The sequence below is a fragment of the Entelurus aequoreus genome, linkage group LG06 (assembly GCF_033978785.1).
Source record: "Entelurus aequoreus isolate RoL-2023_Sb linkage group LG06, RoL_Eaeq_v1.1, whole genome shotgun sequence".
In the NCBI taxonomy this organism is placed as follows: Eukaryota; Metazoa; Chordata; class Actinopteri; order Syngnathiformes; family Syngnathidae; genus Entelurus; species Entelurus aequoreus.
Genome location: NC_084736.1, coordinates 63571028 through 63591799, shown reverse-complemented (window position 1 = coordinate 63591799; position 20772 = coordinate 63571028). Strand labels below are relative to the sequence as shown.

General features: G+C 38.1%; 1 protein-coding gene across 1 annotated transcript; it reads left to right on the top strand.

Annotated features, from left to right (window-relative positions):
- The first annotated feature begins 262 nt into the window (after window positions 1–262).
- dpysl2a (dihydropyrimidinase like 2a) lies at window positions 263–20520 on the top strand. The gene is made up of 14 exons (XM_062051198.1): window positions 263–586; window positions 6306–6394; window positions 10666–10850; window positions 11018–11182; window positions 12800–12861; window positions 12994–13074; window positions 13142–13210; window positions 13311–13431; window positions 13517–13673; window positions 15531–15672; window positions 15758–15928; window positions 18336–18515; window positions 18603–18786; window positions 18863–20520. The coding sequence occupies exons 1-14, from the start codon at window positions 545–547 to the stop codon at window positions 18952–18954; spliced, it is 1740 nt and encodes a 579-aa protein (XP_061907182.1). The 5' UTR covers window positions 263–544; the 3' UTR covers window positions 18955–20520.
- Window positions 20521–20772: the final 252 nt, after the last annotated feature.

Here is a 20772-nt window from a genome sequence, read left to right as displayed (position 1 = left end):
TTTACCAGCAACATTAATATATATGTACGGTAACAAAAATTGATGTATTTATTTCGACACATGCGTCAGACTAAATCCACAGTCAAACTCAACATTAGTAAAAATATAATATTACCGGATGAAAGTAAAATGTGATTAAAAAAATAAGTAAAAATATTAATTCATACTTCCACGCAAATTGAAGGAAAAGTAGTAAATAAAGAAACGATTTAAAATAATATGAAACAGTGGCTGTGCAGGGTGGGGTATTGCGCATGCGCTGTGCGTCTGAGCCCTTTTTTTTTATTCCTAACGCTTGTCTTCTGGGACCCGTTCCTTTCAATAAACTAAACGAATTGACAGATACTCTGATATAGTGACACCCATTTCAAATTAGGGCGCCTGGCAGCACCGCGTAGACCTTGTTTGCCATCGACATACATTGTCAGACAGGTGTAAATTGCCCCTGGGCGTCGACTGACCAGTGAGCATCCAGTCATCCTTTCTACAGTCTTGCTAGCTAGCTTTAGCCAAGAGGCAGGGCGCCGTTGGAGGGACACACACAATGTCGGGATACCAAGGAAAAAAGAACATTCCTCGAATCACTGTGAGTATTTTATTGTTATTTGACCTCATTCATTAAAACCTCACTACTTGCTTGTGTGTGTTTGCCTCTCTCCCCGTTAGCCAGCGACCGCGTAGCTACCGCCTCTATCCACCTTCATGTATACTTTTCCCACTCTTGCATATCTCTATATAATATTTCTATATAATATCTCTATATAATAGTATGCAACACGCACTATGGTTCTTTTTTAACAAGTGCTCATCAGTGTGTTTTTCATAACAGAACGTAAAAACTGCCACCTATAACTCTCGTATGAGTATCCACAGAAAGAATGAAGGTACCAGTATGTTTAATATATAAAATTTAAATGATGATGATATAATTTGCATCTATATTTTTATGGATCAGATTTTCCAACCGCTGCCAGTATTAAAGGCGTGCTGCAGGGATGTCGAAAGAAATAAAATCTCCCCTGTAAAGTAGGTCATTTGACAACAGCCATCCAAATCGCCAAACATGCAGCAGTTCTGGTCAGATAAAAGTATATCCACAGCAAACGATGGTGGTACTGTACTGTGTAGGGGTGTGGGAAAAAAATCAATTTGAATCGCGATTCTCACGTTGTGCGATTCAGAATCGATTCTCATTTTTAAAAAATAGATTTTTTTAAATTTATGTATTTATTTTTTAAATTAATCACTCCAACAAAACAATACACAGCAATACCATAACAATACAATACAATTCCAAAACCAAACCCGACCCAGCAACACTCAGAACTGCAATAAACAGAGCAATTGAGAGGAGACACAAACACGACACAGAACAAACCAAAAGTAATGAAACAAAAATGAATATTATCAACAACAGTATCAATATTAGTAACAATTTCAACATAGCAGTGATTAAAAATCCCTCATTGACATTATCATTAGACATTTATAAAAAAAAAGAAAAAAAAGAAGAACAATAGTGTCACAGTGGCTTACACTTGCATCGCATCTCATAAGCTTGACAACACACTGACACTGTGTCCAATATTTTCACAAAGATAAAATAAGTCATATTTTTGGTTCATTTAATAGTTAAAACAAATTTACATTATTGCAATCAGTTGATAAAACATTTTCCTTTACAATTATAAAAGCTTTTTACAAAAATCTACTACTCTGCTTGCATGTCAGCAGACTGGGGTAGATCCTGCTGAAATCTTATGTATTGAGTGAATAGAGAACCGTTTTGAATCGGGAAAATATCGTTTTTGAATCGAGAATCGCGTTGAATCGAAAACAATCGATTTTGAATCGAATCGTGACCCCAAGAATCGATATTGAATCGAATCGTGGGACACCCAAAGATTCACAGCCCTATTACTGTGTATTGTATTGCATGCTTTATGCAGAGACACAGACGTGCACTGTGTCTACATTATTCACAACAAGTCGCTGTCCTCTCTCACACAGGCACACTTGCCATTTTGTATCCTTCCCTTGCTCACACATCACTGTATTGTACGGTATTTTCTATACTGCAGACTTTATTGGAAGAAGAAAGTACTTAATAAAGTATTATCAGTCTGGAGAACCCATTCATCCATTCATTTTCTCCCGCTTGTCCCTCTCTGGGTCGCGGGGGTGTTTGAGCCTATCCCAGCTGCACTCGGGCAAGGAGTCTGTATAACCTCCCTGGTTTGGGTTCTGGGCAGTAGTATTTACCCTGCAGAGGTTAACACAAATCCCTAAACCAGGGATATTCAACTAAATTATTTTGGGCACCGCATTTTAAGAAAGCTAAGGATCGCAGGGCCGGATTTCTCCTTTCACTATTACTGTATTTGTCGGACTATAAGTCGCAGTTTTTTTCATAGTTTGGCCGGGGGTGCGACTTATACTCAGGAGCGACTTATGTGTGAAATTATTAACACATTACCGTAAAATATCAAATAATATTATTTAGCTCATTCACATAAGAGACTAGACGTATAAGATTTCATGGGATTTAGCGATTAGGAGTGACAGATTGTTTGGTAAACGTATAGCATGTTCTATATGTTATAGTTATTTGAATGACTCTTACCATAATATGTTACGTTAACATACCAGGCACGTTCTCAGTTGGTTATTTATGCGTCATATAACGTACACTTATTCAGCCTGTTGTTCACTATTCTTTAATTATTTTAAATTGCCTTTCAAATGTCTATTCTTGGTGTTGGGTTTTATCAAATAAATGTCCCCAAAAAATGCGACTTATACTCCAGTGCGACTTATATATGTTTCTTTCCTTCTTTGTTATGCATTTTCGGCCGGTGCGACTTATACTCCGGAGTGACTTATACTCCGAAAAATACGGTAGTCTTATTTTGTATATTTCTGAGAACCAGCGTCCTATACAGTAGACATCTGATTTAGTCTACCAGTATTTATTATGTCTGAGTTACAAGTGTGCGCTGCTGTTTTCTAAGGACCTTATGCAGAAAATCTAATCAAAGACAGCATGACATGACAGCACTCTGTGGCAAGGATGTTACTCTCTCACAATTTTTTTTAAAACTGAACTCGGGGGTCCACAGTGGGGAAATTATGTGGTTTCAGTGCAGGTTCAAAAAGTCTACAAAAAAGAAGGTGAACACAAGAGGGGGCCCCTTCAGCGGCGCCATTTCTACCTACAGCTACAAACCTAAAACGCAACAAACAAAAAGAAAGAGCAAGAATACATATTGCGCACATACGATTGCGTCATGCATAGACGAACAATAAAACAAAAACACCATGTCAATAGTGATATACACCACGGTGGCCTCTGCGTAAATCGACGCCATCTCCAGCTGGGGTGGAGGCAGCACGTCTACAGACAAGAACAGACCCAACAAAGTGACCATGAATTGATTAACGTGGACCCCAACTTAAACAAGTTGAAAAACTTATTGGGGTGTTACCATTTAGTGGTCAATTGTACGGAATATGTACTGTACTGTGCAATTTACTAATAAAAGTCTCAATCAATCAATCAAACCAAGAGAGCCAACTCCGTTCTAGACTGCCCACCAGCCCCCGGCTAATGTCCGGTCCACGCAGATGAGCGAGAATCCGTCCATGGAGACCCAAGTGTCCGATACACGCTCATGCAACCAGGACTCTATGAAGTTTGTCCACCTCTGTGCCACCTCTGCAGCCCTGTTTCTTCTTCCTCCGCATCTCCACTTGTACCTCTGGGGCCGTACTTATCAAGCTTCTTAGAATTACTCCTAAGAAGTCTGCTAAGAGTTGACTTAAGAGTAAATAAATTCTTCGCTGAAAGCTGCACTTAAAAGTTAGTTATCAAGCGTCTTACTCACACTTTCAGCGAAGTGTAGGACTGAATCTTAAGTGTCACACTCAGAGCTGAATTACGACATTACTATGTGCCGTAAACGTAATTTTAGGTGACGTCATTTCTGTGTCCATAGAAATGACCAATCACGGAAGGGAATCCGTTGTCTAAGAATAAAGAAATATCTTGGAAATATTTAAGTGGACAATGGGAGTGTATATTTTGACAATAAACTACAAAATAATACAAAACAAACTAGTCCCCGCCGGCACTCACGCTACCGCTCCCTCTCTTCTATCGCCCACACACTCACTGACGTCACTCACCTCACGGCCACACACATACGCTACTGTCATAACATTTTCTTTCCAATTCATTAATTAGGCAACTAATTTGAAACTGGTGTGGGTGGCTCTATATATACTAGCCCACTGCAGACACATGCAGAAATCAACAAGGAATCGAAAAGTATTAAATCTGTGACAAAAATAATATCCGCTCTGTCTAAACGATACCGTTTGATCAGCTGCTCGTCATCAAAAAAAAGAAAAAACATTGTTCCGTTCCCTGAACGTTTGCGCACGTCTCTCTCGCCTCAGTGCCATCCCCTGCTGGCAACTCCTAACCACTTAAGACACCTCTGAAGGTCTCTTAAATATCGTGGAGAGTAGGAGTGATTCTTAGACTTAAGAACGTTGATAAAAAGCTTTTATTCTTAAGTTTGAGAGTAGGACTAAATTTCGCAAATTCTCAGGACTTAAGTGTAAAATGGCACTCTAAGAAGCTTGATAAGTACGGCCCCTGGTCTCTCCATGCAGACTCTGGTGTGGGAGAGAGCCAGCAGCTAGTCCCCGGTCCAAACAAATGAGCCATGGCCAAAAGGGTCTCCCCAGGCTTATCCAAATGTCCACAAAATAAGCACCAATTAAAGCACGGCAGAAGTCACCAAAGTGCAGTCCCAATGGCGCCTAAACCAAAAGGCAAAATAGCACAAATGATTTTTAAAAAAAGAGGACCTAAAATGGAATCTTGAGGAACACTACTAGTATAACAAACGTAAGTTAAACAAATGACTAATGACTGTATGATGCATCTGAAGTAAACTAGGTACAGCAACATCTTAGTTACATAAATCACATAACAAATAATTGTAACTGCAAAAAAGGAGAGGACTTAAAGAGGTGCCTTGATGAGCGACTAAGTTACCGGTATGTAAATTTAAAATCACACATTTTGGACCCCAGTGTTCTGTTTGCCAAGCAAGGTTAAAATGTCAATGCAAGGATCTGCCAATGTGTTTACAGTGGTCTAAGTTCCTCTGTACAACAGACGCACTCTAGTGATTTTGGGAATTTGCTGCAAAAATGTTTGTCCAACAAGTTTGGGACGGCGTGGCGAAGTTGGTAGAGTGGCCGTGCCAGCAATCGGAGGGTTGCTGGTTACTGGGGTTCAATCCCCGCCTTCTACCATCCTAGTCACGTCCGTTGTGTCCTTGGGCAAGACACTTCACCCTTTGCCTCTGATGGCTGTTGGTTAGCGCCTTGCATGGCAGCTCCCGCCATCAGTGTGTGAATGTGTGTGTGAATGTGTGTGTGAATGTGTGTGTGAATGGGTGAATGTGGAAATACTGTCAAAGCGCTTTGAGTACCTTGAAGGTAGAAAAGCGCTATACAAGTATAACCCATTTATCATTTATTTATTATTTATAAGTTTTGAACTGAATTGAGGGGCCGGTATGGTATCATTCCCGAGCGGGATTTGGCCCGGTGCCCCATTTGAGTAGCACTGCCTTAAACCATGGGAGTAAAGTTTCATGGTGTTCTACAGTACATAGCCATAACACTGTGAGCAGTGTGAATGGTGTAGCTGTAACACACTGGAGCCTTTTGTGGTTTCAATGAAGTGCTCCCATTTGTCCGTATTTTGATTTACAGAGACATTAGCTTTTTTATGGTCGTTGTTGTAGTCAAACAACAACTATTTGTTAAAAACACAGACCAGCTGCAGGAAAGATGATGTTAAAATACTTTTAAAATTACATAGCAGGCAATCTATTTAGATGAGCTATATGAAACGCAATGATTTTAGTATTGGACAGCAAGTGGGAATCATGAATAGAATATACAATCAATGCTGTACATTCCCAGCCACAATGATTTCTGTGACATTTAATGCTGCAAATTACTTATGTCTTCATTAGGTCTCCTTTGTGTCCTTTTGACAGTGTGGAGAATAAAAAGGAGGGCACCGGTTGACATTCTTCTTTTTATTAATAGAGGGCCAGTGGTGGCACTAAGGGGATTGGTATTTTGAACTTTCTCTCTTTCTTTTTTGTAAATCCAATTAGTATTGTAGCGATTACAGTTGAGTTTTCTAAAAATCAATTAAAGATTCAAACTTAACCTATGACCTGATATGAAAATTTATAAAATTGTCTGTCTTACAGAGTGATCGTCTCCTTATTAAAGGGGCAAAGATAGTGAATGATGATCAGTCCTTCATGGCTGATATCTACATGGAGGATGGAGTCATCAAGTAAGTAAAATGTACCTGGGTGTTTGTCTGGAGAGTATTTTACCATATGCAATAAGATAAGGTTGCATGGTATAGACCAGGGGTCACCAACCTTTTTGAAACCAAGGGCTACTTCTTGGGTACTGATTAGTGCGAAGGGCTACCAGTTAGATACACACTTAAATAAATTGCCAGAAGTAGCCAATTTGCTCAATTTACCTTTAACTCTGTTATTATTAATAATTAATGATATTTATCTTTGTGGAAACACTGATCATCTTAATGATTTCTCACAATAAATATATATAGAAACAGATAAATATCAATATGCAACACTTTATTTTTATATTTTCTCTAAGTGCACATTTTTCAAATTGAACATTTTCAAATGATCACTTCTAAGACAGTCTTGTGAAATCACAATATCCCATTTTAACTAGCTAGCCACTAACATTTTTTAACAAATCATGAATTACTTTGCACCATGTTTGTACAAATAATAACTCATGTAAAATACAAAAGTAAACTCTCAAATTTTTAAATCATGTCACACTTTGAACTGGACACCAAATCTGTTATCTGTTTCTTTGTCAGTTAGTGGGAAGCCTGGCATTGCATGCTGTTAACTAGTGTGTTGTACTCTGGTGTGTACCTTGACACTGCAACTCTGAGTGAGTATTGCAGATGTGCATCAGTGAGGCGTGTTCTGTGTTTGTTCTTGATGAAGTTCATGTCAGAAAAGGCTGATTCACAAAGATAAGATTTTTCCTCATTGTTTGCGGAACCTTCTTAATCTTTTGGACATATTTTCACAGCAATCTGGCTTTAAGCTTAATTATGATAAATGTAAAATGTTAAGGATCGGAAATCTAAAGGGAACGTCCTTTCGAATGGAATGCAAAGTGCCTGTTTTGTGGACAGATGGACCAGTTAACATACTTGGTGTTGTTGTCCCAGAAAATCTGGAAGATCTAGGCTCAGTAAATTATGATAATCGACTAAGAAAGCTGGACAAAATTATGCAATTATGGAAAGGGAAATCCCTAACCTTGTATGGTAAAATGTCTATTGCCAACTCGTTAATTATTCCTCAATTTATTTATTTGTTTTTGTCATTACCAGCTCCATCACAAAACTTTTTTAAGATTTATGAGTGGAGGGTCTTCGATTTTGTCTGGAACGGCAAACCAGAAAAGATTAAAAGAAAGGTTTTGTACAAAGAGTATGAATATGGGGGCCTGAAACTTCTCAACCTTGAAGCTATGTGTCTGTCTTTAAAAGCATCAATTGTTCCAAAGATGTATTTAAACATTGAGTGGTACACAAATGTCCTGTTGGACAAAAAACATGTACTGTATCAAAAGAAATTGTATCCTTTTTTACAAGTGATCCCCTCCCAGAGAGTCTGCTGGGAAACATGGCGGGGTTCATAAAGGAAACAATCCACTCATAGTGGTGTTTTCAATTTTTATGTGCCAGAAAAAAGAGACGATATTTTGCAGCAGTTAATATGGATGAACTCTAATATTGTAATAGATGGAAAGCCTTTCTTTTGGAAAAATATGTTTGAAAGAGGAATCATTTTTGTCAATGATATTATCAATGAGAATGGTAAAATTATGAAGTATGATGAATTTAGAGCTATGTATGGTGATGCTTGCTCAAGCTTTTCATTTTATCAACTAACTGGAGTAATTGGGAAAAGATGGAAACAAATAATTAATTATGGAACTACTAAATTATTAGTTTGTAAACCTCTAATAAGAAATTCTAGTTGGCAAAAAGGAACTAAAATAAATAGAAAAATATATAATTTTTAATTAATAAAGAAATCTTTGAAGGCTGCCTCATACAACACAAATGGAAAATGGGAGGACTTTTTTGACTGCCCGTTGCCATGGGATGCCATATTCAAACTAATCTATAAAACCACTATCGATGTGCAAAATCGTTATTTTCAAATTAAAATTATTTATAACTTTTTACCCACAGGGAAAATGTTAAAATTATGGAATATGACAGAGTCAGATGATTGCCGATTTTGTTGTCAGGAGCCTGAATCCACCCTGCATTTGTTTTGGTATTGTCATATTGTGTCTTTGTTTTGGGTGGAAGTTGAAAAAATGTGTTTAAGGATTGGTTTGTTTATGAAGCTTGATGTGGTTTCTGTTATTTTAGGAGAGTTCATTGACAATCATGATTTAATCAATTTAATTATAGTACTCGGTAAAATGTTTATTTTTAAGGCCAAAAACAGATATTCACTTAGTATTACTTTCTTTAAAACATTTATTCAGTATTTTCTAACTTTAGAAAGTTACATGGTTGAAAACGATAATGATGCCAAAAAACATTAAAAAAAAGATGAGAAGTCCTCAAAGGCTTATTTTGAAAGTATAATTATGTTTATAGATTATATGATATCTGTTGTTGTGTTCCCTAATTTGAGTGACCTGGACATAATCTGGACTGTACATAAATGCTTATTTTGAAAATGTAATTTTGTTTATAAATTATATGCAATCTGTTGTGTTCCCTAATTTTTTTCTGTGTACATGAATGAAGGTGTGTGTTGCTGAGTCCGACTTGGACATTATCTGGACTGGGCCTGGTTTAAAAAAACCTTTAAACAAATCTAATTTCATTGACAACCTGGTCTGTTGAAGATAAGGCCCTTTTTTAAAAAAATAAAATAAAATAAGATAAATAAATAAAAAACATTTTCTTGGGTAAAAAATAAAGTAAAACAATATAAAAATAATTACATTAAAAATAGTAATTAATGAAAATGTTAGTGGACCAGCAGCCTATACAATCATGTGTGCTTCAGGGACTGTGTCCCTTGCAGATGTGTTGTCTGTGTTGTGGGAACCACAATATTGGTAGCAGAAAGAAATAACCCCTTTTGTGTGAGTGGGTGTGGATGAGTCTGCATGGGGGAGGTTGTTTGGGTTGATGCACTGATTGAAAGTGTATCTTGTGTTTTTTCTATGTAGATTTAATTAAAAAAAAAAAAAAAAAATTTTTTTTTTTAAAAATTTATTTATTTATTTATTTATTTTTTTAGAACAGGCCCGCGGGCGACTCGTCTGGTCCTTACAGGCGACCTGGTGCCCGCGGGCACCGCGTTGGTGACCCCTGGTATAGACTATATATAACTAATATAAATGTGGCCAATGATAGAGCTTTTAGTACTATCGCCATATTGTGATAATACATGTTATGACGCAACTGTGTTTCTCAAATTTGACAGTGACAAGAGAGAGACCGCTTGTGTCCTCGACGCAATGTAGCGTCCTTGTTTCCAAGCTAGCATACCTCGACAATGCAAAGTCAGCAATCCTTTTCTCCATGGTTGCAAACAAACTGTTTCTTACAAGTGTGATTGTCACTGGAGGATGAGGAATAGCTAATATTGCTACACTATATAAAGTACGGTATATAAAAGCTTGATGGTAAACCGAGGTGGACGTATTGATACAAATATTGACAGTAACGATACTAAGTAAAGTATAAATAAATCGTCAATACTATAGTGATTAGAGGGATATTTATTTATTATCACAACATTTTTTGTTATTGTTTACAAACTCAGGAAATTAGTCCCTAGACACAGAATGACTTTAAGAGCAAAAAAAACATTTAAATTTGACCTAATAGTAGGAAATACTTTAAATAATTAATGGAAATTTTAGTGTGTGTTTGTGTAGTTATAGTTGTGATCAAACATGTCATTCAGTGATTTTGACATTTATCATTATCAGCATTAATGTGACCAATACTGTAACCCTGTAACTACTTTATACCCAAATTTGTGGCATCACCCAAAACTAATGTAAAGTATACAAACAGAAGAATAAGTGCTTATTACATTTTAACCAAAGTGTAGATAGAAACATTTTACAACAGAATGTAACCACATATTAAGAGTAAATTAGCAAGTAGATTAATAATGGTTTTGATAAAGTAATACAACAAGAAATTACGCAATAATTTACCGAATACGTCAGGAGCCAAATTTAGAGCTTTTGTAAACCATTTTGAAATGGTTCTTCTGTCATTGACATTCCAAAAAATGTATTGTGACATATAGAATAGAATAGAAAGTACTTTATTGATCCCTGGGGGAAATTCAGCATATATATTAGTAGCAAAGGAGGCTGCAATATATATTGCAATATATATTTTAGGCCCATTTCTACACTGTGACATCGTTTACATTTTTACCTCTTTTACATTTAGATTGAGTTTGAGTTTATTTCGAATTCCTGACCTCTCTCTCTCACTTCCAGGCAAATCGGCGACAACCTAATTGTTCCCGGTGGAGTTAAGATCATAGAAGCTCAGGGAAGAATGGTGATGCCTGGAGGCATTGACGTGCACACCCGATTCCAGATGCCCGATCGAGGCATGGTGGCGGCAGATGACTTCTACCAGGGCACCAGGGCTGCTCTGGCGGGCGGCACCACCATGATTAGTATGTTGTCCATCAGACAGTTGTGTGTGTGTGTGTTTTCAGCTAAAGCACACTAATCCTGTTGCAGAGATTATAGCATTTAATGTGTGCATGTCATCGGGCGTTTGATCTTATTACGAGGCTTGCTGCCACATAATAAATTGTGTCTGTTTGTTGGCGTTTTCTAGTTGACCACGTGGTGCCAGAGCCTGGCGTAAGCTTGGTCGCAGCTTTCAAGCAATGGAGGGAATGGGCCGACAGCAAATCCTGCTGTGACTATTCTCTCCACGTGGACCTCACTGACTGGAACAAAGGCACTCAGGAGGAGATGGAGACCTTGGTGAAGGAGCATGGTATGTATGCAGGCTGCAATTGCACTTCAGCTCTGCGTTTGAGATATCTAAAATACTGGAACAGTTTTGTCAAATAACATCTTTTGGGAATAGGGATGCAATGATTAACCAGTTTTAGTATTAACCGTGATTTAAAAACGTCACAATTATTTAATCGCAACGGTTCCACTACAGCGTGTGTTTGAGTCCTTCTCTCTCGCTATAAACGAATGTCATGCTGGTATGTTGATTTTGGCACAACCTGCATGGAACAAAAACAAAGTTACACACCAGCAGTGCACACGCTTACACTCACCTATAGAGAGACACGCTAGTATGCTACATTAACTTCAAAATGGCAACAGGGCAAACCAGCAAACTTTTCCAACCCGAAAAAAAGTTTGAGTTGACAGTGTGGGAACATTGTGGGTACTTAAAAAATTACCAAGGAGTCGATGAAGATAATGACTCACCTACTAGCCAAACCTGCCAAAAAAAAGTTGCAGCTAAAGGGTCTAATAAGTCCATTATGGGGCTGCATTTGCGGGATCACCACCCAGCTTTACACACAAAAGTAAATGTAAGACATTAATACTGAGTAAAATTTTGTTAGCGGCAAGTTACTTCATGAATATTTTAGTTGGTAGGGAATTAAATATGAATGTGTTACTTACAATCAGTAGCTTAGTGTTGAGGCAGTCCAGTGTAAACAAATAGCAACAGATACTCCTGTCCAGGGCTATATTCATTGACCATTTAACGTTATAGATCGCTTCTTCCTGTTTGTTAAGAATAAACTATAGGTATTGTAAGTTAATATAGCATGTATAAAGCACTGACATAATATCATGAGCTTGTAGAATAACCGCAATATATCATGGGATTTATTTATGTGCATTCCAGATATTATTAACACAGCATAGTATAGATTGTTATAAATGAATAGGCAGGTATGGATGACAGTTACTGACAGTAACACTTGAGTTTATTACATGAGTAAATTTCCCCTGGGGGATCAGTAAAGTTAATCATATTCTCATATCAATAATACATTTAATTTATTCATACTTTTTGTTTATATTTATTATTTTGTACTGTTATTGTAATGTTGTTATTTGATTAACTGTTTCAAATAATAAAAACACGTATTTAATTGTGCATATGAGAACTAAAAGTATTTTATCTGCGCTCACATTTTAATTTGAATTGTGATTATTTGTATGATTTTTTTTTTGCCATCTTGTATTTGCACTTTTTAATTGCTTTGTGTATGAATTGTGCTATATAAATACACTTGCCTTAATTTAACAAACTACGATAAATAAGACATCAAAATCTCTTGTCTATGTGATTTTATACAATTTTGTTGTGAAATTAATCAATGCATAATTATCGTGATAAAACCGTGATTATTACTCAGACTATAATTGTACAGTCAAACTCTATAATCATTGCATTCCTAGTTGGGAATCTGTGTCATTAAATGTCACAGTTTGACCCATTTTCGCCCTTTCTCACATGCCTCCTTTGTAATTATTATTCTTTTGGGTTTTACTCTTCCTCCTTTGCTCTGGGTTTTCCCTCTTTTGTTCTCTTTTTTTCCCCCACCTCTGGATCTCATAAGTTTTCTATCTTTAGGTGTCAACTCTTTCCTGGTCTATTTGGCCTATAAGGATGTTTTCCAACTTTCTGACTCTCAGGTACGCTCAGCTCCTGGATGATAGTAGCGGGGTCTTCTGACATCTCTGAAATAGCTGTCACGATGCATGTCTGTGTTCATGTGTGTCTTACTTATGCTTATGAGCTCACAAGGCCTTCTTGTGATATTTTAGATTTACGAGGTGTTGAGCGTCATCAGAGACCTTGGTGCCATCGCTCAAGTGCATGCTGAGAATGGAGACATAATTGCTGAGGTACATAAAAACAGCCTGTCGAGTTTTCTGTCAGTCGAAACATGATGTTGTTGTGTGGATTGAATAGGAGCAGAGACGTATTCTGGAGCTGGGTATCACTGGACCTGAGGGTCATGTACTGAGCCGCCCAGAAGAGGTGATATGGTTTGAAATATATCAGACAGCAGAGGACAGGAGATCTTGGCTGTCGGAAAGAAAAACACTCTTCTTTATGTGTGTTTGTGTGTGTTTGACAGGTGGAGGCGGAAGCAGTCAATCGCTCCATCACCATAGCCAATCAGACAAATTGTCCTGTCTACATCACCAAAGTGATGAGCAAGAGTGCTGCTGATGTCCTCGCTATGGCCAGGAAAAAGGGTATGTTATTAAATGTTGGTATATTTCTGTGCCAGCATGCTCTATGCTTATGTTTTACAATGGCCCGTCCTATCCATTCTTATAGGTTCTGTGGTTTTCGGAGAGCCCATCTCGGCCAGCTTAGGCACAGACGGAACCCATTACTGGAGCAAGAACTGGGCCAAGGCTGCGGCCTTTGTCACCTCTCCACCACTGAGTCCTGATCCCACTACCCCTGATTACCTCAGCTCTCTTTTGTCATGGTTGGTGATATTAAATATAGCACATTCCTTTTTAAATATTTTACTGCTACAGGTATACTACTTTTTTCTGACTAAAAGGGTCATGAAATGGGTAGAAAGAGAAACTTTCCTGAAGCACAGGCAGAAACATAATTACAGACACTGAAAAGCGCTGTATTTAAAAACATGTGTTGTTGACCCAAAACAACTGCACCAAGTAACAACAGTACAGTAAATTCCAGCTATTGGCCCTTCTCTGTCCATTTGCAAAATGCAAAAATCTGCGAGTAATTGAAATGTGCATCAAAATGTGTGCTTTTGACAGAGCTTGGTGGTATGAAAAATGTACCGTATTTTTCGGACTATAAGTCGCAGTTTTTTTCATAGTTTGGCCGGGGGTGCGACTTATACTCAGGAGCGACTTATGTGTGAAATTATTAACACATTACTGTAAAATATTAAATAATATTATTTAGCTCATTCACGTAAGAGACTAGACGTATAAGATTTCATCGGATTTAGCGATTAGGAGTGACAGATTGTTTGGTAAACGTATAGCATGTTCTATTTGTTATAGTTATTTGAATGACTCTTACCATAATATGTTACGTTAACATACCAGGCACGTTCTCAGTTGGTTATTTATGCGTCATATAACGTACACTTATTCAGCATGTTGTTCACTATTCTTTATTTATTTTAAATTGCCTTTCAAATGTCTATTCTTGGTGTTGGGTTTTATAAAATAAATGTTCCCAAAAAATGCGACTTATACTCCAGTGCGACTTATATATGTTTTTTTCTTCTTTATTATGCATTTTCGGCCGGTGCGATTTATACTCCGGAAAATACGGTACTCAGTCTAGTCTGTAAGAGCATGCGGCGTGCAAGATTAGATTAGATGAGTTTATTTCAAAGGGGACAATGCAATTTCATAAAACACATGACTACACATGGTTAAAAAAGCCAGAATTAGCCAGAAGGCTAGTTTTCATCTGTAGTCCCCTGGCCATGATGTAAAAAAGGCTGTAAAATTACAATTTAAAAGAAAGAAAAGCAAGCACCTACATACTGCAGGCACGCCTCCTATCTTGTTTCTTATGCTAGCGAAGTGACGATGCTAAAAAAATGCCAGCTAAGTGCCGCTTTAATAATACATGGCTTTTTAAGTATAAATACAAATTGTGGCTGGCCAAAGACATTGACCCAAGATGTGCTAAATGCAAACTGTGCTGTAAAACATTTGACATTTTGATTAATGGGCGAGGCAGCGCTTGTTAGCCACCTGAAAGGGGAAAAAGCACGAAACTGTCACTACAATACCCACAAGTGAGTTTATGAACCCTGATGCTGTAAGGATAGTCATCATCACAGTTTACGCAGCAACAAAGCAGACAACTTTGGACAATTCTGCAAAAAATGAAGCCGACATACTGTGGGCACTTAAATGTTAAAATACCGTACTCATTCAAGTCATCCGAGGACACGAGACGTCTTTTTGCCGCCATGTTCTCACACAGCCAGATTGCAACAAAATGTATCTGTGGTGAGACAAAGTGTGCCCATGGCTGTGCTTTTGGGTTTGCTCTGCACTTTAAAAGGCTTTCACTGTCATACTGTTTGACCAAAGCCTAAACCACCATTTGTCCACCAACTCCATAAGGCTGTGGAAATGAGCAAAAGTAAAGCCGAATATGTTGGAACTGAAATATGAGAAGATGTATCTACGTGTTAGGATAATGAATTTTCAGTGGTCCCATTGAGATAAAACGATTTATTTTGGTCATGGAAATTCAGTAAAAGGCTTTTGGAGAAGACATGGAAAATAATTGATGGAAAAAGTGTAAGTACACTGTCTTTTTGTTCTGTCCTATTTAGTGGGGACCTTCAGGTGACCGGCAGCGCTCACTGTACTTTTCTGACATCTCAGCGTGCAGTCGGCAAAGATAACTTCACCCTAATCCCAGAGGGCACCAATGGTACAGAGGAGAGGATGTCCCTAGTCTGGGACAAATGTGTGGTGAGGAAGATCAGAACCACTGTTTAACACAGCTAATGTCGTAGTGCTCGCTCACATTGCTCACGTGTCGCCTCATCCCGACCAGGTGACTGGAAAGATGGATGAGAATCAGTTTGTGGCAGTGACCAGCACAAATGCGGCCAAGATCTTCAACCTCTTTCCTCGCAAGGGCCGCATCGCTGTGGGCTCTGATGCTGATCTCGTTTTGTGGGACCCAGATGTCACTAAGATCATCTCAGCCAAGAACCACAACCTGGTGGGCTATCAAATTCTACTATGTCAGAACTTATATAGAATATTTGTATTTATACTTGGGTCAAAAAAAAATTTTTGTGGAATGTTTAACAAATAGAACATATGGTACAGTGCATCTGGAAAGTATTCACAACGCTTCACTTTTATGACATTTTGTCATGTTAGAACCTTATTTCAAAATGGAATAAATTAATTTCTGTCTTCAAAATTTTACACACAATACCCCATAATGACAATGTGAAAAGTTGTTTTAATTTATTTTTGTTGACGCATCTTTGGCAGCAATTACAGCCTCAAGTCTTTTTGAGTACGATGCCACAAGCTTGGCACACCTACAGTATCTTTGGGCAGTTTTGCCCATTCCTCTTTGCAGCATCTCTCAAGTTCCATCGGGTTGGATGAGAAGCGTTGGTTTCCATCCAAGATGTCTGTACTTTGCTGCATTAATCTTTCCCTCTATCCTGACTAGTCCCCCTGTTCCTGCCGCTGAAAAACATCCCCACAGCATGATGCTGCCACCACCATGCTTCACTGTAGGGATGGTATTGATTGGTGGATTGCTGCAGAGATGGTTGTTTTCTGGAAGGTTCTCCTCTCCACACAGGAATGCTGTAGCTCTGACTGAGTGACCATGGGGTTCTTGGTCACCTCCCTGACTAGACTAAGATGAATTCAGCAATGTACAGAGACATCCTGGATGAAAACCAACATTACCATCCAATCTGATGGCACTTGAGAGGTGCTGCAAAGAGGAATTGGTGTATAGGATGGGTGTGACAAGCTTGTGGCATCGTATTCAAAAAGATTTGAGGCTGTAACTGCTGCCAAAGATGCATCAACAAAGTATTGAGCAAAGGCTGTGAATAAATATTTTTATCTCCATTTTTTTAGTAAATGTGCAAAATTAAAAATAAAACATTTTCACATTGTCTATATGGGGTATTGTGTGTAGAATTTTGAGGACAGAAATTCATTTATTCCATTTTGGAATAAGGCTGTAACATAACAAAATGTAGAAAGTGGAGCGCTGTGAATACTTTTCTGGGTGCACTGTAGATCCGTGCTATTTGTTTGGGGTTACATTCTCAGACCCCCCATAAATTGAATGAAAATTTGTGGATAATGAGCGCTTCAGATTCTTTTTTTTTTGTTTTGTTTTTTTCATGAAAAAGGTTTTAAAATTTACTGTGAAGTCTGTGAAGCCATTAATGAGTTGTGACTGGTAATTGGATGAGACGGTGCGTGTTTGTGTGTGCGGACAGAGAGGCATCTGAACGAGAGAAACGTTAGCTTTTAAGTGTGACCCCCGCGGTCAGCTAATTATGAATACTTCCCCCAATAATAATAATAATAAAACGTTTATTTTGCATGGAAGGGTTCAGTAGCCTTTCAAATAATTTTTTTTTTTTAAAGTTTATAAGCTATGTTATGTTTTGCGGCTCAAGACTACCGGCACTTTTCTTTAGTGAAGGAGGGGGCATGATGGCTCTTCTGATTTTTAAGGTTGCCAACCTCTGCTCTCAAACCTATCGCAGTTATTAAACGCATTCTAAATTCAGTTTTACACATTAAAAAACAACTACAGGCGTATACAATACAGTACAGTAATGCCTCAATTTAGGAGCTTAAGTGGTTCTCTGACGAAAGCTCTTAACTCAAAACATCTGCATCTCAAATCAGCATCTCTCATTTAAATTAATATAAAATCTATTTACTTGGTGCTTGACCTCTCCTAAACAGCACACATTTACCATATAAAATGCCTTTTAAAAAAGAAAACAACTTTTAGAAATATTGTATGTAAAATATAATAGAATGTTATTTTCACAATGAAAGGGAGTTTTATGAAATAATATAATAATAATAATAATGTACAACATTTACCCTGAAGAGCAGACTTCTAAGCCATAAGCCATTATCGGACATCTCCACTCTGTCATGATTTTGATCTTTTTTTTTTTTTATCTACTTCTTCTCAGTACTGTCCTTCACAATCACTTTCTTCCTTCCTACGGTTGTAAAAAAACAACAACCCAATGTTATATCCATCTTTTGCTATAAACTAATGTTAGCAAGTAAGACCGGATTTTATGGTGGGACTTTATGGGGTTGACTGTGATAATGTTCATGCTTTTAATTCACATTTTAGCTTGCAACTAAAAGCATAACAAATTACATGGGCCGTGCGGGCCCTGACAACAGAAAGCTCTTATCTCAAAACATTCTTAGGCTGTGGTACCACAGTACTTAGAAAACATGCAGTTACACAACATCACGTCTTGTTGAAGCATCTTTCTGCTGCAGAATCTTCAGTGAATTGACAGCGCCATCTGCTTCAGATAGTGCCTTCAAACCATTTCCTATACTGTGTCAGTCAACACTGCATTTGACTTGTCTCCGTCTGACAGGCTGTGGAGTACAACATCTTTGAGGGCGTTGAGGTGCGTGGAGGTCCTCTGGTGGTGATCAGCCAAGGTAAAGTAGTGCTGGAGGAAGGCAGCTTTCACACCACGGAAGGCTGTGGTCGCTACATCAGCCGTAAAGCCTTTGCGGACCACGTCTACAAGAAGATAAAGGCCCGTAGCAGGGTGCGTCCATATAGAAATCATTGAGAACAAGCTGTAGTGACCACGCCATATAATTTCTTCTAATATTACATTGAATCGTGTGTTTAGCTGACAGAGTTACGAGGTGTGCCCCGGGGTCAGTACGATGGGCCGGTGTGTGAGGTGACCATTACTCCCAAGGTTCTGTCATCAGTCACTTTGGTGAAGACTTCTCCTACCAAGCAGCAGGAGCAGCAACAATGTATTCAACAGCCCATGCGCAACCTCCACCAGTCTGGCTTCAGCCTGTCTGGTGAGTGGAAGCACAACTTCTGCCAAAGATGGCATCTTCTTACACTTCTAATATTATCCCGCGTTGTCATCGTTAGGGGCGCAAGTCGATGACAACATCCCCCGCCGCAACACCCAGCGCATTGTGGCCCCCCCTGGAGGAAAAGCCAACATCACCAGTCTTGGATAAGATGTTTTTGGAAGTCCCGTCACACCTGACTTAACCCACCCTTCTCCATTTTTTCCATTTTCACTCACATGGTACATAAAAAGGAAGGCACTATTTCATTTTATCTGATTTAATTAGGAATTTATAGACGGCGTTATGCTGAGGTGTAAAGAAAGCCCAGTCAAGCTAGATGATGAAACCTTTTAAGCTTTTGAAATGTATCATTCATTGAAGCACTCACTTGTAACCGCTTTGGACATTTTAGCAGCAGTCTGCAGTTTTTCCCCCACCAGAGAAATGTGCGAGCAAATGCTATTTAACCAAAAGTCAGTCCTTTCTTTTATTGTCATTTTAAGTAGTAAATCTTACACTGCAGAAAAGTCTAATTCTTATCACCTTGGTCTTCCTGTTGTGTTATAGTTGCACTTTCTATTTTCTTAATCATTTCTTTCTTTTTGGTGTCATTTCTTAATGCTGTGACTGCACTAAAAAAAGAAATAAGGGTATTTTATGGTTAAACTTCAACTTCACCTTATATTTGGAAACTGCACACACAGTTTCCTCTCATTTCTTCTGTTTGTCCTTTTCGTTAAACTTGTAATATGAATAAGGCTGCTGTATATTGTCAAAGACACAAACGCTACAAATTGCGAGAGAAGGCGGGCTGTCGGCGTCCTTGCATCTGGTGCTAAATGAGCAATGCTAGTTGAGACAGACGATGTTAACTGTGCATGCATCCAAACTGCAGTTGTATATGCTTTGTGAGACAAAATTTGTTTTGCACCTGCAACAATCAATGGATACACGTGTATGTGAGCTAAAGGTATATGTCCTCCCGAAATATTGTGTGTTGAGTGAGATCTTGATAGCACAAAGTATCTATGAAGGCTCTTTGAGACCTGATGGACAATGCATTGCTATGTATAGGAGATGTCTCACAGCGTACTGATGTGTCCCACTGCTCTTTGTGTTTAGTGTTGTGTGAACCAAGTACCAGAAATTCAGTGCTCCTTTTTCTTACCTTTTATTGTCACTAGTGTGAACCTGAGCCAAGTTAAGTATACACCTCCAGGCTATAATGTGAAGTGGTTTACATTTGAGAGGGTTTCTTGGATATTGGTTGTTGCTGTTGTTGTCCCACCTAGTGTGATACTCAGTCGTGTATATTTTATAGGTTTATGTCAGGGTTTGACCAGGCACTAGTCGATAATCCTGTCAGCATTTTGATTTCTGCGGAGTAAAATCGTACAAATAAAACCTGGGATTCACTCTTTTCTTTGTCATTTATAGTATGAGCAGGTGTACGGTAGAAAAAGCTTTGGGGAATCATTCATCTAAAGCAGGGGTGTCAAACTCATTTTAGATCGGGGGCCACATGGAGAAAAATCTACTCCCAACTGGTAAAATCACAACACGATAACTTAAAAATAAAGACAACTTCAGATTGTTTTCTTTGTTTAGAAATAGAACTAGCACATTCTGAAAATTTACAAATCATGATGTTTTTTTACACTTACATGTTGCGGTTAATAGTATTCTACTTTTATTTTTCGTTATTTATACTTTCTGAATAAATTATGTGATAATGTTCATCAGTCAACTCATTGGTGTTAATTTTCAATCTATCAAGATAAAAAAATTATATCAAAATCAAATTACAGGATGTTATTTATGTAGTTTGCTCAATTTCCTCGACTCGTGCACTAAAATCATGTGGTTTATTTTTTTTTTTTACATGTGTAGTGTAATCTACAAAGATACAAAGAATTGCTCTTGTGACAACTAGTGGACACATTTAGAACAGCAGTTTCTTTCATTCAAAAATTTCAGCTCATTTTT

Bases quoted from the DNA above. Each gene is read 5' to 3' on its own strand.
- dpysl2a (XM_062051198.1), top strand. From the start codon at position 545: ATGTCGGGATACCAAGGAAAAAAGAACATTCCTCGAATCACT. The intron at 11,183-12,799 runs GTATGTATGCAG...TTCTATCTTTAG, and splicing joins GACCTTGGTGAAGGAGCATG to GTGTCAACTCTTTCCTGGTC. The intron at 13,211-13,310 runs GTGATATGGTTT...TGTGTTTGACAG, and splicing joins TACTGAGCCGCCCAGAAGAG to GTGGAGGCGGAAGCAGTCAA.